This window comes from Anguilla anguilla, chromosome 2, assembly GCF_013347855.1.
Source record: "Anguilla anguilla isolate fAngAng1 chromosome 2, fAngAng1.pri, whole genome shotgun sequence".
NCBI classification, from domain to species: domain Eukaryota; kingdom Metazoa; phylum Chordata; class Actinopteri; order Anguilliformes; family Anguillidae; genus Anguilla; species Anguilla anguilla.
Window position 1 is genome coordinate 7,796,084 of NC_049202.1, and position 15,572 is coordinate 7,811,655.

The 15,572-nt window shown below is 46.7% G+C and overlaps 1 protein-coding gene across 3 annotated transcripts in view; it reads right to left on the minus strand.

Moving 5' to 3' along the window:
* LOC118221605 overlaps nt 1-15,572 on the minus strand; it is a 54,784-nt gene that overhangs the window by 20,744 nt on the left and 18,468 nt on the right. For 2 of the 3 annotated variants that reach the window (XM_035406824.1, XM_035406823.1), the window contains exons 10-18: nt 14,909-15,024; nt 11,027-11,189; nt 6,124-6,260; nt 5,906-6,002; nt 4,432-4,554; nt 3,950-4,090; nt 3,242-3,453; nt 1,390-1,492; nt 50-226 (exon numbers count right to left, since the gene is read on the minus strand). In XM_035406824.1, the coding sequence (XP_035262715.1) occupies nt 50-226; nt 1,390-1,492; nt 3,242-3,453; nt 3,950-4,090; nt 4,432-4,554; nt 5,906-6,002; nt 6,124-6,260; nt 11,027-11,189; nt 14,909-15,024 (1,269 nt within the window). The remainder of the gene's footprint in view (nt 1-49; nt 227-1,389; nt 1,493-3,241; nt 3,454-3,949; nt 4,091-4,431; nt 4,555-5,905; nt 6,003-6,123; nt 6,261-11,026; nt 11,190-14,908; nt 15,025-15,572) is intronic. The other variant, XM_035406825.1, reaches the window with a different exon arrangement.

The window sequence follows — 15,572 nt, forward strand, 5'->3', positions numbered from 1 at the left end:
CCCCTGCCTCAACCCTGTGTCATTTAGGCATGCTCAGAATGCAGCTTACCTGGCTGAGCAGCTCTCTGATTGGCTGGATCACCCTCTCGAACGCCGTGTCTTTCAGAATCTCCACCGCCACCCTCAGCTCCTCCAGGGGCTCCCCGATCCCCATGGGAACAACCTCACCCCTGACCTCCGGAACATTCCGCAGGCAATCATCGAGGGCCATCTCGCTGGGGAGAGACTGATGCACGCATACACACACACACACACACACACACACACACACACAAAACCAGGTAATTTCACTACCAGTCTCTTGCACTAGATTAAAATAATATCCTGCATACCCTAAATACAGTTCTGTGCCCTGAATCCAATACGGAGGTAACCTTGACCAATCAGATCAGATTCTGGCTCCCATGTGACTTTCCAGATTCTGTACAGTAAGATGTAAGCGTCCCTCTGAGTTTTAGTCAGATTTGAATTCCCACAAGGTCAAAGGTGAAAGACGATTCATCAGGGGTCTGACAGGCGGGGGGAAACGTTCTGTTTTTCTTGTCAATCCTGTGACTCTCTACAGGGGCAGTAAATTAGCATAGTTTACTGGTTTGGTCACAAATGCGAAATCCCAAAACAGCAACTATAAAAAACTGCAAGAGAGAACATTGCCCCAGAGTCACACAGACTTAGTTAAATGTGGTGAACTTTGTTTTCACATTTGGGACTTTCTCATGGTAGATCTTATAGGCATCCACATCCCTCTCATGTTCCAGAGTAATCATGTTATTTTTCAGTTTGAGATTTATTACATAACTAATTATCTGAGATTCAAATATGAGTTAAGCAGAAAGAGATCCAGAAACAGCTCTTGGAGACGGTCAGAACAGACTTTGCATCCACTCTAAAGCCTGCATGTTCAAAGTCTGCATTCTGTCCTTAATCATGAGTATCAATGACACTACATTTTCTTTTGTTTGTTCCTCAAACCACATAACTTGGCATAGCTTCAGAAATAAACAAGGAAATTTGTGAGTAATATAAAGCTTTCTGCAATTCAAGACGCAAAACAAATGCTCCTCAAAAAAACATGATTTGCCATAATTGCTGAAACAAAAGCTATAATAGTTCTATAAGGAAGAAATAAAATGTTGGCAAGAAAAGTAAAAACATAAAAAGCATACTTAAGAAATGCAATGCCCACTTTAGTCGACTCCACGATTTTGGCGGCCCTAAACAAGAATGAACCGGGTGGACCCGACTGCGGACCAATCAGTTGTGGACCGGTGGGGGGTGGGGGGAGATTGTCGGCAATTGCGGACCAGGGGAACCGGCACAAGGATAATAGTCCCGCCCACCAGGGGGCACATTAGCCCCGCCCCCTGGATGTAATTGGTCAGCGCCTACCTGTCCTGGGCCCTCGTCCAGCACCGAAGCCCCCAGGATCCCAGTCAGTCTGGTTGGATGCTGCAGCTCCTGACCACGCCCCCTCTGCACTCCTCTGCGATACCTAGGCAACGGCCACAACACAAACAAAACACAACTCCCAGTCAGAGGGGGGTGGGGAGGGGTCCCCACTTTCAAATCGCATCACATCAGACCTATCACCCCCCCCCCCCCCCCCATCCCCCTCTTTTACCTATCACAAACCACAGTGCAAATTAGAATTCCTGTCCCCTTACATACCCTTTGAGGAATGCCAGCCTCGAAGCTCTGGCTTGTAATTTACGATATGTGGGTGGGTTTTTTTTTGTTCCGAATTGTTTTCATTTGATTAATGGCTGATAGAGCACCTTTATCTTACGTGAGGTCAGCCTGTATAAACAGTTCTTCAGGTACACATTCTCTAATGCAAGTCAAAAGCATGCAGGGAAACCACTGTATGTCGGTTCCACACAATAGGTCTTTTCAGTGACTGCTCGTGAGAGTCATAAAGACCCTTATAACAAATTCTGATGAACGTCAAGATGTCTGCAGCTCAATGTAAACACCTCTCCCCGAACAAATAGTTACAAAGGGAATCTGTATTTTTTATGGTAAATGTGTTGTTTTTAACAGAGACATAGTCTCGTCTAATTAGGTAGCTGACATCGCATAGCTTTTCATCATTTTACACAACTTTACAATATTTACATGGTATACTGACCATTAATACAGCTGGATATATACTGACGCAATGCAGGCCAGGTAGTTTGCTCAACATCAGTGTCCTACCTGGGCATTGAATCCTATAACTTTTGGTCACAAGTTCCTACATGGCCCTAACCATTACACCACACTGTTAGTGTCCACACTGAAAACTGGAAATTCTGAATGGATTATTGAATGTATTTGTGGTTGGAAAGTCATTTGAAAGCCATCACGCACATGGTAACTGAGTTAGTGAGCTAAGATGTTCTGAAAAATTGCTTCATGAAAGGTTTTTATGTTTGATCACTAGAGTCTACAGTCAGCAAAGACACTAGTTTCATTCAGAATATGGTTTGGAACACTCAAAGTGATGCCAAACCTCCAGCTCATTGCTCTAATGGCACGTGCTCTAAATTATGGAATGTTTCACAAAGTTGCGTCTGACTGTGTATTTTCCTAAGCTTGTGGGAGTGATCCAAACGAATATCAATATTCATCTGGTCCAAATAAATATTTAAAGATTTTTTAAAAAGTACTTTCTAACAAATGATTATTTCACAGTCAGTTCCTTCAACGAAATGCGCCAACCACCATTAGTTTCCATGGTAACATGACCCACCATCGAGAAAACACTGTATAACAATGCTGAATGAAGGCAAAGGTCTAATAAACTGTCACAACTGACTGAATCCAGAACAGTCAGCTTTGGTACGAGCAAACTTCCTTCCTCTCTATCCTAGCGCCAGGAATTAGCGTTTAAATTTTCAGGTACTCTGTGGGAGGGGTTCCTTAAGTGTATAGTAGCCATTTCCTATGGACCCTAAAGTGAGTTAAATAAACACTAGGTTAGAATACACTGTAAAAATGTGTCACTCTAAGCTTGGGAGCGTGGCCTAAGAAAGACAAACAGCTTTATTGATTAATTGGTTTGGTTGATTTACTGATTGACCTGGTCATACCCATTTGTTTGCTTGAATGATCGATTGACATTTGCTGGTCTCACATGTTTGGTTGACTAACTGAGTGATTGTTTAAGAGTCACTGATACCACCCATTTGTTTCAGTGTATGCTTGATTGATTGGTCAATACATTGATTGACAAGCCCAGGCCCCGCCCATTGGCACTCACTTCTCCTCCACCTCTTCCTGGAGGTGCTGCCCCTCCTGCAACGCCACCCCCTCCTGTCGCGGGACGTCCAGCTCCAGGTCCGGTGGCGACACACCCCCCTCCGGCTGGCACAAGGTTTCAGGCACCCCCCCTGGCGGAGACTGCCGATGGGACGCCCCCGCCATCTGGAGCCAGGCCTCCAGGGGGCGCAGTTCCATCAGGGCCCCCGTACCCTGTGCAAGGAAAGGGATCGCAATCAGGCCACTGACCAGAAAAAAAGCGGTTCTTTCCTGCCCAACCAGCAAACACGCAGCGGCCCAGCGTCGGCAAGGCAGCGGGCCTGCCGCCGTGCCGCACCTCGGCCCTGCAGCTCTCTGTGGGAATTCTGGGTGAGTAATTCTTCCTTCTCCACCGCATTAAAAAATAAAACCCCAAGCAGCCATAATTGTGCCTGTTCCCACTCCTGCCTCACTGCACGCTCATAAACCTGGCGTCACATTCAGAGTGTGTTCACGGCCCCGGTGCTGCACAGAGAATTCAGGGGAGGAAGCAACACCTTGCAGAGCACAATGCCGAACAGTGAACTGTTAGACGAGGTGAGTCATTTGGCAACCGCACCCTAACCCCCCCCCCCCTCCCCCATTACCGGGTGGTCGGACCAGGTGTTTAGGGAAACCAGGTGCTTGCACAGGCCCATATGAAGAGAACTGAACTCCCCAGTTCCTTTACCTTTTGGTTCAGTTTCCTGGAGTGCTGAAGCTCCGCCCCCGTTGGCTGATGCCTCCTCTGTAACTCCTCCCACAGGTGCTCCAGCTGATACAGGAAGTCATCGACCCTCACGTTCTCTGGACACAGCGAGCTTTTCCCCTCCTGTGCAATGATGGTAGACTCCGGCATTCAATCAATCAAACTTTATTAACATTTATCACTGCCTGAAAGCTACTCTGCGCACAAGTCTGATTGCGAACCTTTGTGAGACTCTCCGTTCCTGGAGATCTACCATCCTGTAGGTTTTCACTTTTAACCCTAATTTGGCACACCGGACTCTACTAATTAGCAGCTCTATGAGATTTCCAGCTGTTGAATGATGCGTGCTTTGTTAGGGTTGGAATGAAAACCTACAGGTCAGCAGATCTCCAGGAACAGGATTGGTTACCACTGCTTTAAAGCAATGATTTGACCCGGATCTAGAGGTCATCGGTCCTCCTCACCCTTTTGGCCTTGGGTCTGCAGGACAGGATCTCTTCCTGGGACAACAATCTAGACCCCTCCAGCCCTGGAGTGGGCCGGACCTGTGTCGTCATGGCAACGCTGTCCTTCAGCCACAGGAGTGTCTGGCGGGTTTGGGGGGTGGGGGGTGGGTTGGGGGGGGATAGGGTTGGAGGTTAGGTGCCACTCTCCGTAAACAGGAAGCGATCGTTTGGCATGCTGGGAAACGCACACAAGGCCGAGCTCTGGCGTTCCCCGCCTGGTTCCTGCCCTCCTGATCCCTGACCTGAGCCCCACTTGGAAACCAGGTCCTGGGGCACCAGGACAATTCCTGGAAATTGGACAACGGGTCCAGCCAGCACAAAGCTTCATGTTCACACTCCCGAGTGTGGACACACATGCGCGCACGCACACACACACACACACACACACACACAAATGCAAGCACTGACGCACGCACACACACAGACTCACAAACACACACACATGCATGCACAGACACAAATGCACACTCACACAGACGTATATACTGTACACAGTCACACACACATACAAATTCACACAGGCACACACACACACACGCACACGCACACACACCGACACACACAAACACATGCACAGACACAAATGCACACTCACACAGACGTATATACTGTACACACACATTCACAGACACACACAAACACACACAGATGCAAGCACAGACACAAATGCGCTCTCACACAGATGTATATACTGCACACACATTCACAGACACACACACAGACACACACAAACACACACAGACGCAAGCACAGACACAAATGCGCACCCACACAGATGTATATACTGCACATACGCAGACACACACAGACACACACCACTCTAATTAGAATAGGCCTCCAGTGTATTTGGCTGGCATTACATCATCGCTCAGACATGCAGTGCAGACTTAAACACACCCTAATAAAGCAGGGGCGGCCGTGGGCTCTGGACTGCCCAGCCCCGCCTCCCCAAACGCAGCACAACTGGGAAACGCTGCCATTCACGGAACGACACAGAGTCACGTACACAGGGGAGGAAAAACGGCAGCCATCTTTATAACAACAGATGACATATTGCGTTTACACAGAGCCTCATCTTACAATTTCAAAGTTCTTTACAGCGAAGGGGGAAAGAACTCAACATCAACCGCCACCAATGCGAACCCCTCAACTGGATGTTGAATAGCAGCCATTTTGTAACAGAACATTCAGGACACATCAGTCTATGGGGGGGGGCTGGGAGTTATTGAACCAGTTAAGCCAGGACCTCAGGTTTGTTGCAAAAGATGGTGGGCTCCTGCAGCACAGTGTCCCCATCGCTGCATTTGTGTTTTCGTTTTCTTGCCTCCTACTGGCCCTTTTTTCCCAGGAGGACTTTTATCCCTTCTGCTGAAGCAGAGCAGACAGTAGCTTCATGGGGGGGTGGGGGGGTGGGGGGTGGAGGGGCTCATACCTTCTCCGCGGACGCGGCAGACTCCTGTAGCTGCACGCAGAACGTTGCGTCGCCTCCTGAGACACCGGCCTCGGGTTTGATCGCCCTCTCCTCGCTGCTGAAACGAGCGCAGACATGTGACTTTAGATTTACGGCATCTCATTGGCCCAATATTTATGCTACCTTGGGGCCCGGGGGGAGCAGCGGTGGGGGGGGGGGAGTACAGAGTGGAATGTCACCTCTTCCCCTCCGACTGATGTCTCTCGATGACATCATCATCTGCAATGCCAGCGCAGTTTTCCTTGACTGGCGCACTGCTCTTTAACGGCTGTTCTTCGTCTTGGCAGTTGGTCAGAATCCCAGGATCTCTCACGCTCTATTATCCAAAAAAAAAAAAAAAAGCCCAAAGTTTCAAATTAGCAAAGTTTATTTATTTGCCATTTGTAGACATAGGAATTTTCTGTCTCGGGAATACATGGGAATTGTTCTGGAACATTCCATCACATTACAGTACAGTAGTGTCATAGTATTGGACACTGTGTTGCAGAAAGAACAGTCTAGAAGGACTTCATGGACATCTGTAGATATATAATAATAATAATAATAAGAAGAAGAAGAAGAAGAAAAAGAAGAAGAAGAAACATCCTCATCATCATCGTCATTATAATAGTTAGCAGAACACATATAACCTGTGGAAATTCTGGTTCTGCAGTTATCCATTACAGAGCATGGGTGGCCTGTGTTCTGCCTGAATTTTTGCTGTGTAGACCTGTCATAAGCATGATGGATTGGCTGTGAATTTTTTTAATACAGGCAGCAAGGCAGACGGCTCACTCCCCCCACCTCCCAAGGATAAAAACACCTCATGCTGATTGTACAACATTACACCATTAATTAAGAATCATTTAAAACAGCCCCACTATGAAGGGCAGCAGACTTCAGACTTCTTACTGTGTAATTATTACCACACAAGTACCTTCATATGTCACTGCATGACAAAAAACGCTGTGTAGTACAATGGTCAGGGAACTTGGAGTGAAATCGAAAGGTTGCAAGTTTGATTCCATGCTGGGGCAGAGCCATTGTGCCCTTAAGCAAGGTACTTTACCTGAAGCGCTTCATTAAAAATATCCATATTTATACAAATTGTAACATTGAATGTGAAAACTTTAGGCTGTCAACGTCCGTTGAATGACGTAATGTGAAAGAGCTCTCTGCTTTGTCCCTCTTGCTGGAGGTGGTGGTGGTTGCCAGTTTACAGCGCTGAGATCAGCTCATTGTGTGGAGAGATGGAGCGGTGAGACGGGAGGTGGTGGGAGGTGTGGACCGTTACCCACTCCTGTCTGTACAGGCAAAGCTATTAAGGAGTAATCAGACATTGCCATTTCTCTCTGTTTTTAATGTGGCAGAGAGGGTCACCAGAGGTTCCCGCGCTGGGTTTCCAGTGGGACCTCCATCACCCCCCCACCCCCACCCCCCTTCTCCTCCACGGAATGTTCTAGGCCACCCAATATTCAATGGGCAGGGGGCCAACAAAAATCCATATCCAGCCAGCAAGGATCATGAAAGGTGTAGTCCATTGCCTGAGCTGCCAAGGTTGTAATTGTATGACCTGGACTACATTTCCCATAAGCCCCCCCCCCCCCAGTGCAGCTCATTGAAAAGGATATGGACGAGCCCCATTGCTCCCACACACAGCTGCATACCGAGCCACTGAGACTGAAACTCATACAGTGACCCCAGTCCTCCCACTCACAGCCCATAGAGGCTGAGAGGATTTTATTAGCCATCAGCTGCCGCCCAATCAGCCCACCAGATTCCACTATAAAACAGGCCCGTCCTACAGAGGTGTGGTCGTAGGGTGACCAGTTACTGACTGTTTGGTCAATATGGTGACTCTGGGGGTTGAGATGAGCCTGCGCTGGACACCCAGAGGCCATTAGCTTTATAAACTGCACACAGCTGGTGGTCATTGTAAAAAAACCAACAGATCTTGGATGGGGATTCAATCAGTAATGTTTGTCCTTAACTTCAAGAGCAAGAATGATTATTTTCATCCATTACAAACAGTTTTGCCGAGTTCAACAACGACTGAAACTGATTCACCAAACTGAGCTTGTGAAGAAAAATCTGAAGACATGCTATGACGTTCTCACGTGCAAGTCGAAGTTAAGGACAAATGTTGATGAAATGCAGACCCGTGTGGACCTCCAGGACCAGTCTGACAGGCCCCTGACCCTAACAGACAGTCCTGCATTTGCTTCTGCCAGCTCAGAACCATATGTGGTCATTTCAACTGAATCACAACCCAATCGCCAGCTAGTCTGAATTATTGTCCAAAGGAACGTCAGCAACCTCAGCAGCCAATCGCATTCCAAGCCAAGTGATATTTTGTCTTTTGTGACAACGTGGGGGAAATAAAAACACTGAACAGTACATTTCCGAAGTCTAAAACGATTTTTAAACATGCCATTCAATAAATAGCCTCCACTTACTCATGTTGGGATGTTTATGTATCCTGATGGTAAAAATAACAAGCAGACTTAAAAAGGTCTGCAGCCTAAGGCTGACATAGAGGGCATCTGGTCCCCAGATATCCCATTCCGTCTTTAATCTGTCTTTGCATGGGCCACTGTAAACAAATACAGAGACTTAACTAGGCTCCTCCTCCTCCAGCGTTTCTGCCCCCACGGCAACAGGACGGAAGTACGGAATCACGGTTGGAGAAGTGTAGGCTTGTAAAGGTTGCAGGTTCGATTCCCAGGTAGGGCACTGCTGCCGTAACCCTTGAGCAAAGGTACTTAACGGGGATTGCTTCACTAAAATGCCCTGCTGTGCAACCTGCTCTGGTTAAGAGCATCTGCTCAACGCATAAACTGTGAAGGAGGGAAAAAAACGTTACCGGGGGCAACGGAATCCCGGTTCAATGGCTTGCTGCGTCTCGGAGACCGAGCCTTCCCAGCGGATTATTACAGGTCCTGTTTATATTCCCCAGCGTCGTGCTGAGGGGTGATGTCAGCCAAGAACTATCACTGCCGGCGTGCCCATCTGGACCCACGGCCCACACGCACATCTGCAGAACATTAGCCCCGAAAAACAGCCCTGCGTCACGTTCTCTCAGCACCGCCAACGAGTAGCCCGCCTGCCGCCGTCGCCCCCGGCAACGCGCCGAACACCGACGCAGACCCGGTAGACAGGCCAGGTACTACGGCCATTTTCTTAACGTGAAAAAGTTCAGTTTCCCCACCAGTGAGGCTGAAAAAATAATTTGATTGGCTCCTGAAAATTCATTAAGTGGGTGTGGCCAAGGGCAATGCTACAACGATAGACGTTCTGTACAGTATTGTAAGCTCCTGTTACCACCCAGAACCTCCTGTAGTAGAAGAAGAGAGGACAGAAGCAACACAGGAGCTGAGTATCTAGTGAGCATAAAGAATCTGTGCTTGAGCCTTTCGACAGGGTAGATGAAAGATACCATATCTCCCTGGCTCTTGAACCACCCACAGAAGCGTTCAACAGGGCAGATATTTCACAAATGATTTGATAAATCCACAATAATGACTCGCACCACACCAATATCTTGTCAAATCTGTGGTATGGACCCCAGTAAACAAGCACAAGAGGCTCTATAGCAGGGATCAACAACTCATGGTCCTCAAGGGCCCAGAACTACTGGTTTTCCACCCTCCCTTTGCCTGGGAGTCAGGTGTGAAGACAGTCTGGCCAATCAGTAGCACTAATTACCCAGGAGAAAAGAAAACCAGGGCTGGATTTGGATTCGAGGGCCAGAGGTGATGATCCTTGCTCTATAGCAACCCAGGGAATAACTTAACTTTACCAACACAGGAAATCCCATAGTTACACAGCAGAGCTGAGCATCTGGTGAGTCTACAGAACCTGTGATGATGTCAGTGAGCTCAACACCACAGTTAGCCACTGGCCAGGTCTCATAATGATCTCCATGGCAACGGTCAGTCGCTGAGCTGTTCTCCCAACGGTACCACCGTCTCTGACTGTGCCGTAACAATTCCAAATCTCCAAAGCGGAACAAGTCGTTGGGAAATCTCACAGCCAAATTTGTCATACTGGTATAGCTGGTGGACATACCTGGGTGCCAAGAACAGAGTCATAACTTCAAGGTCTTTTTGTTCAGAGTCTGGTGTTTAAAAAAAAACCCCTCAGTAAATCTCCTGAGTGAGTGACTTGATACTTTTACATGTTGCAATACGTTTAAAAATACACAAATGGTTATCATATTTATCATAATACTTTCCAAAAAGGTCCACAAATTTACAAAATACTGCAGAATATTCAAATTAGACGAGGGATGATGTAAAGCTAAGAGACATGGTCACGTATCAGAATTCTCTCTACTTCACAGATCCACACAGTCTCCTTTTGAAAGGCAATCAGAATAAACGTAACATTAATCCGCCATTTCATTTTGTCATCGCCGTCATTACACGCAAACGTAATTGCGGGCACGCCGCTTATTTGAGCAGAAGGGGTATTAAACGGTTCGATTTCAGGCTTGAAAGAAAAGGGGTATTTCTCCTGGCGCAGCGCTGGGGCCCACTTTACAACCGCCAATTGACATTTCCGTGGAAACTCGCAGATTTTTTTATCCTCGCCAGGGTAAATATCACCTTTTTAAAGCCTCTACCCGCTGGCCTGAACATCGACCGCGGAGGCGGCCAGGGTTTTCGGGGAGTCATAAAGGGGTAGGCTTTCCTTTATCGTCCTCCCCGGTTCACCCAGAAGTGCAAAAACATCCGCTGCACGCCAAAAACGTGCACCGCAACACCATTTTATTGGCAGCCGGTCTACCGTGAGGGTCCCCGAGCTTACGGACGAGCTCCATTAGAAGAGCACGGTCCATTTCCAGCTCTATGTCTCTTTTAAAGCAAGTTGTTTTAGAATAACTTTTTATTGAATTTTATTAATTTTTTTTTGTTTTACAGTTAAAATTGTTTTACCCCGTTTTTATGTTCACGTTTCTTCTTTTTTTTTGTTTCTGTGCTAATTTAGCCTTCCCTTTGTTAATTTTATAATATTTAAATTGTTTGGAGACGCTTTGAATACCATGTACTGACAAGCACTGTGTAAATTATTATTATTATTATTATTATTATTATTACTCACCGTGCATCCCTTCAGTCGATTTTGTTCTTCCTTAACTTCCTTTCCCATGATCCTGTGCGTTTCCTTGTCCAGGGTGAAGGGCGCGTCCCAGGAGGGGGTCTTGGGGTCGGCATCTTCTCTCGTGAAATCGGGGTCTGCGGAGAGTAGCCCCGACCTCTCATTCCTGTGGGGGGGGGGGGGGGGGGGGGGGGGGAATGTGATTGTGATCGCGATCTAAAACCCGAGGCCAGAATAACGAGTCACATGCTCTGCTGGGACCGAGCCACAGATACGCGCCGTGTGTATGCGCTGTCTCAAAACAGCCTCGGAAGCCAAAAAGGACTGAGATGAGACGAGAAAATCTCGCATTTCAGCATTTTAGCGGCGGGATTCGAGAACCGCGGTGAGAATATACTTACGGGAATCAGAAAGCTGATATTTCATAACCTCAACACAGCCTCAGTTTCCATGACAGCAGCCGTAAACATTGACATTCCAAATGTATTAGCTATTTATAAGTTATTAGCTTGAGGTGCGGAGTCAAACCATCCCATTCAGAAATACATTATGAAAACTCGCACACAAACTTATGCTCCAATGGCAAAGCGATTATTTTATGCAACCATGTGACAGAGCAGAAGCAAGCATGTCAAAATGTCCCCCTTTAGAAGGTCTGGGACAGAGTAGGTTTCAGGACAATAAGCACAGGCATAATTAATTGTGCATGCCAAACTGAGAGAAAACTTTTTTTTTTTTTTTTTAATACATGGGAAAGCTTGTGTCCAAACAACCAAGCCAATATGCTGCCTTAAGAATAGCATTGCATGGAGACTGGATGAAAGGTGTGACCTTTAATTTATGTAAGATTACTTTATTACTAAATAATTGGCTTTTCAACTTGACCCTCATCTTCATCAGATTAACACTGCTTCTCTGATTATGACCAAGGCTGGTGGAGAGGTCACATTTTAAAAATAATGAATGCACATTTCCTCACAGGGAAATGTCACACCTTTCATTTGATCTACACAAAAAAAGAAAAGAAAAAAAAGAAGCTTCTGAAAAATAATGACAGCACTATGAGCCTGCCCCAAACATATATGGGGTACGGTGGCCAGTCAGTTTAAAGGTCCCACAGGGGTGCAGTGCTAAAGGCGACGGCCACCGGTCGGTTAGGTACCCCTAACGTCCCCGCGAGGGGGAGAAGCAGGGACTCGCCAGAACGGAACATCGGGTCGGCTAGAGAAAGCATGATGTCATCCGCCCGTAGCGGTGAGCTCATCGTCGCTGCGGGCCGCCTGTTGTTCTTGGAGCCGGTTCGCTGAGGAAGGGCTGAGTAAGTCTACACATCCTCGACCGCGACGAAGGTGATTCTGCTCGGGCGAGGCCGTGGCAGGGAGCGGAAAACAGAACCTGGGGCCCGCACGAAACCGACCCGGCTTCCCAAAGCCGCGAAAAAAAGCCCCAAAAACCTAAACGGCACATTTTATGGCACATGTGTTAGAATCCAGTCCTGGAGAGACACAGTGTCTGCTGGTTGTCAGTGTGCCTCAACACCTTCTTCTTTTTCTTCTTCTTATTGTTATTATCATAATTGAGAAGAAGAAGAAGAAGAAATGTTCCCAACCAGATCTGGGTACATTTTTACCAAAATTTTTTAAAAGAAACATCCGCTGTTCTTTCACCAGTTTTCAGGAACTAAATGATTATTTCATATGACAGTGTATATATAATTTCTGGGGGATCCGCGGGAGTGTTTTGAAATTTCATCCGCGCCTGAAGTAACAGTTACAGTACTTAAAATATTTCTTTGACCCCAGACCCTGGCGCTGAGCACATTTCCCATGGCCTGCCCAAGCTTCTGCAGAACAGGGCAGGGTAGGAAACGCGCTGTGGAACTCCCTGAGCAGACGCATCCGATAAACCGCCCCCCCCCCCCCCCCCCCCCCCCCCCCCCCCACGAAAAAAACGGGTCCTCTCTCATCCCCGAAGGACACTGCGTACCGTGCGCCCGCTAATGACAGTTCTCCACTCCCAGTGGTTTCTGGGAGCCCGGTTGTCTCCGCTGCCTGCAAAGCTTGGCCATGCCGTGACCAGCCTGCAGTTTAATGGTTTGGGCAGCTAGGCTTGCAACCAAAACATTGCCCGTTTCATTCCCAGGTCTGTGCCACAAGCTGCCTAATCTAAATGCCTTCAGTACACGTCCACCATAAAATGTATAAACGGACGCTCTGTGAAAGTGCAAATAAGGTTTGTAAAGTTGTAAAGTGGGCCGGTGCCTCTGTTGAACGGCCGAAACATGGTAAAACAAATTCGAACCGCAAAAACTGCCGACCAACCCCTTGGAAATCGTTCAGGTTGACTCATTTGACTGTGGTTAGTGGTGCCTTGTTTTTGAATATTAAGAATGTTAACGGTTTACTCATGGGAAGAAATATAATTTCGCTGTCATATTTAATTTCCCTTACATTGCCCGAACGTGCTGTATAGCGCCACACGCGGCTTAGGGCCTGTCCAGTCCAATGCGAGCCTCGGTGCCCCTCCGGCGCGGTCTCATCATACCGCGTGACCGTACTTTTCCATGAATTCACCACGATCAGCGCCGTCTGCTTCGCTTTCCTAAATAAACTCTCCCATATTCAACCGAGGCAATAATTTAATAATTCGCACAACTGCGCTAACACTTAATACGAGCGCGCGTTCCTCTCAGATGCAGTGAAACGTCCAAAGAAAAGAGTCGTATTCCCTGCAGTTTACTGTAAGTGCTGTTTGTTATGTGATGTAACATTTCTTATATAAGCAAGACAGCAGCTTTCACTTTGATTAATCAAACAAAGTAGGCTTAAGGGACTGAAGTCACCCACAAGGTCTATCCAGTTGATCTTTCATAACTTTAAACATGTGGTAAGTGCCTCAAAACATTTTTTTGTGTGTTTCAAGGACTCTTTTGCATAACTCACAATCACCAGTTCATTATTTGTCAGGGTTTTCTTTTCAACAAAAAAATCAAAATACCAAAAATAGTACTGCACATGAATCACTACTTTTATGGTCCAATTGTAATTTGGAGAAGGGGTCGATCTCCTTCGTCATTTTTGGTGCTCCTACTGGGAGAAAATTTACTCAGAAAAAACCGTGTAAAATAAACTGTGATAGAGCACTTTTAACTCTAAACTCTTAACTCTTTAACTCTGTTGTCCAAACTGTACGCTGTTACAGGTGATCTAACATTAGAAATCCTGCCGTATAACAAAATAACTGAATAATTGAAAGTAGCAAAAAAAAAAGACAGCTCTCTCATTAAGCAATGAATTAGTTCTGGAGCCCATGGCCATGGCTGAATCAGAGCACGTCCCTGCCATTGAGCATAGCTGTTGAGTACACTGGACGAGAAGGTAGGTAAACATTTCTCTAAATCTAGTGCACTTAAAATCCCAGGATGATGTACTCATTTCTGGGGTTTTGCTGAGTGTATTCGGGAGCATACCTTTCAAGAAGCAAAAGACCATTTTGGTCCCATAAACATGATATACAGCTTCCCTTTAAAAATGAGGCACACCTTCGCCGATGTTTTCCTTCAACAACAACAATAAAAATGACACATGAGTGTAACCTCAAGGGCAGACCTTCTCACGACACTTCCGCAGTACGGTCGGAAAACAGCATGGAGGATATTTTTTGAATACTCCCCATTGCATACTAAAACCTATGCACTAAACAGTACTTCAGTGCATAGGTTTTAGCAGTCAGTGCTCAGTAGACAGTACGTGATTTGAGGACACAGTACTTAGGATTCTTATTCGGCCTTGTGTGGACACAACCAGGATGTGTCCCACACCCTCACTCTCTTGACCTCCCCCTCCCTTGACCCTGTCACAACCCCGCCCCCCCCCCAAACCTTACCTGTCAGCCCTCTGAATGGTTGCCCAGGTGTCCTTCACCTCACACTGCTTCAAACTGACTCGGCATGCCAGGGTTGGGTGGAGGTTCGACAACTGGGAAGCAGTCACATCCAGCATCTGGGAAAGAGAGGTGGGGTTTGGGGGAAGGAAATTACTCAACATGTTTGGAGTGAATTTATACGCTTGGAACAAGATACACTTTATGCTCTTAAAACATTAGGTCAACCATACGCGGTTGTTATGAAGATGGAAAATAATTACTTTTCAGTGAATTGCTGGGCTAGCAGGGAGACCCCCCCCCCCATGAGACCCCCCCTAAGATTAGACTCCAAGCACCACGTACACTATCTTGATTCAAAATCCAGGTCCGACAGAACTGCTAATGGCCTGTCAGAGTTTCTCTCCAGACAGCTTTCTGGTCCTTTATAAACCTTTCCATTTCTGTGAATACATATAAGCATTCTGCAGCACTGTGTTCCAATGGGTCTGTCAGTCCCTTTTTAAATGCATGTATAATGAATAATTAGTTATTGTTCGAATAAGAATACACAAAAGTATATAAACTGGCATCAAGCTCTGTTCGAACAAACACAAATTACTAATGGGGCAGAGGAACAGACATATTTTAAACAGTTTTGAGAGCTGAAGTCCAAACTGGCTACTAG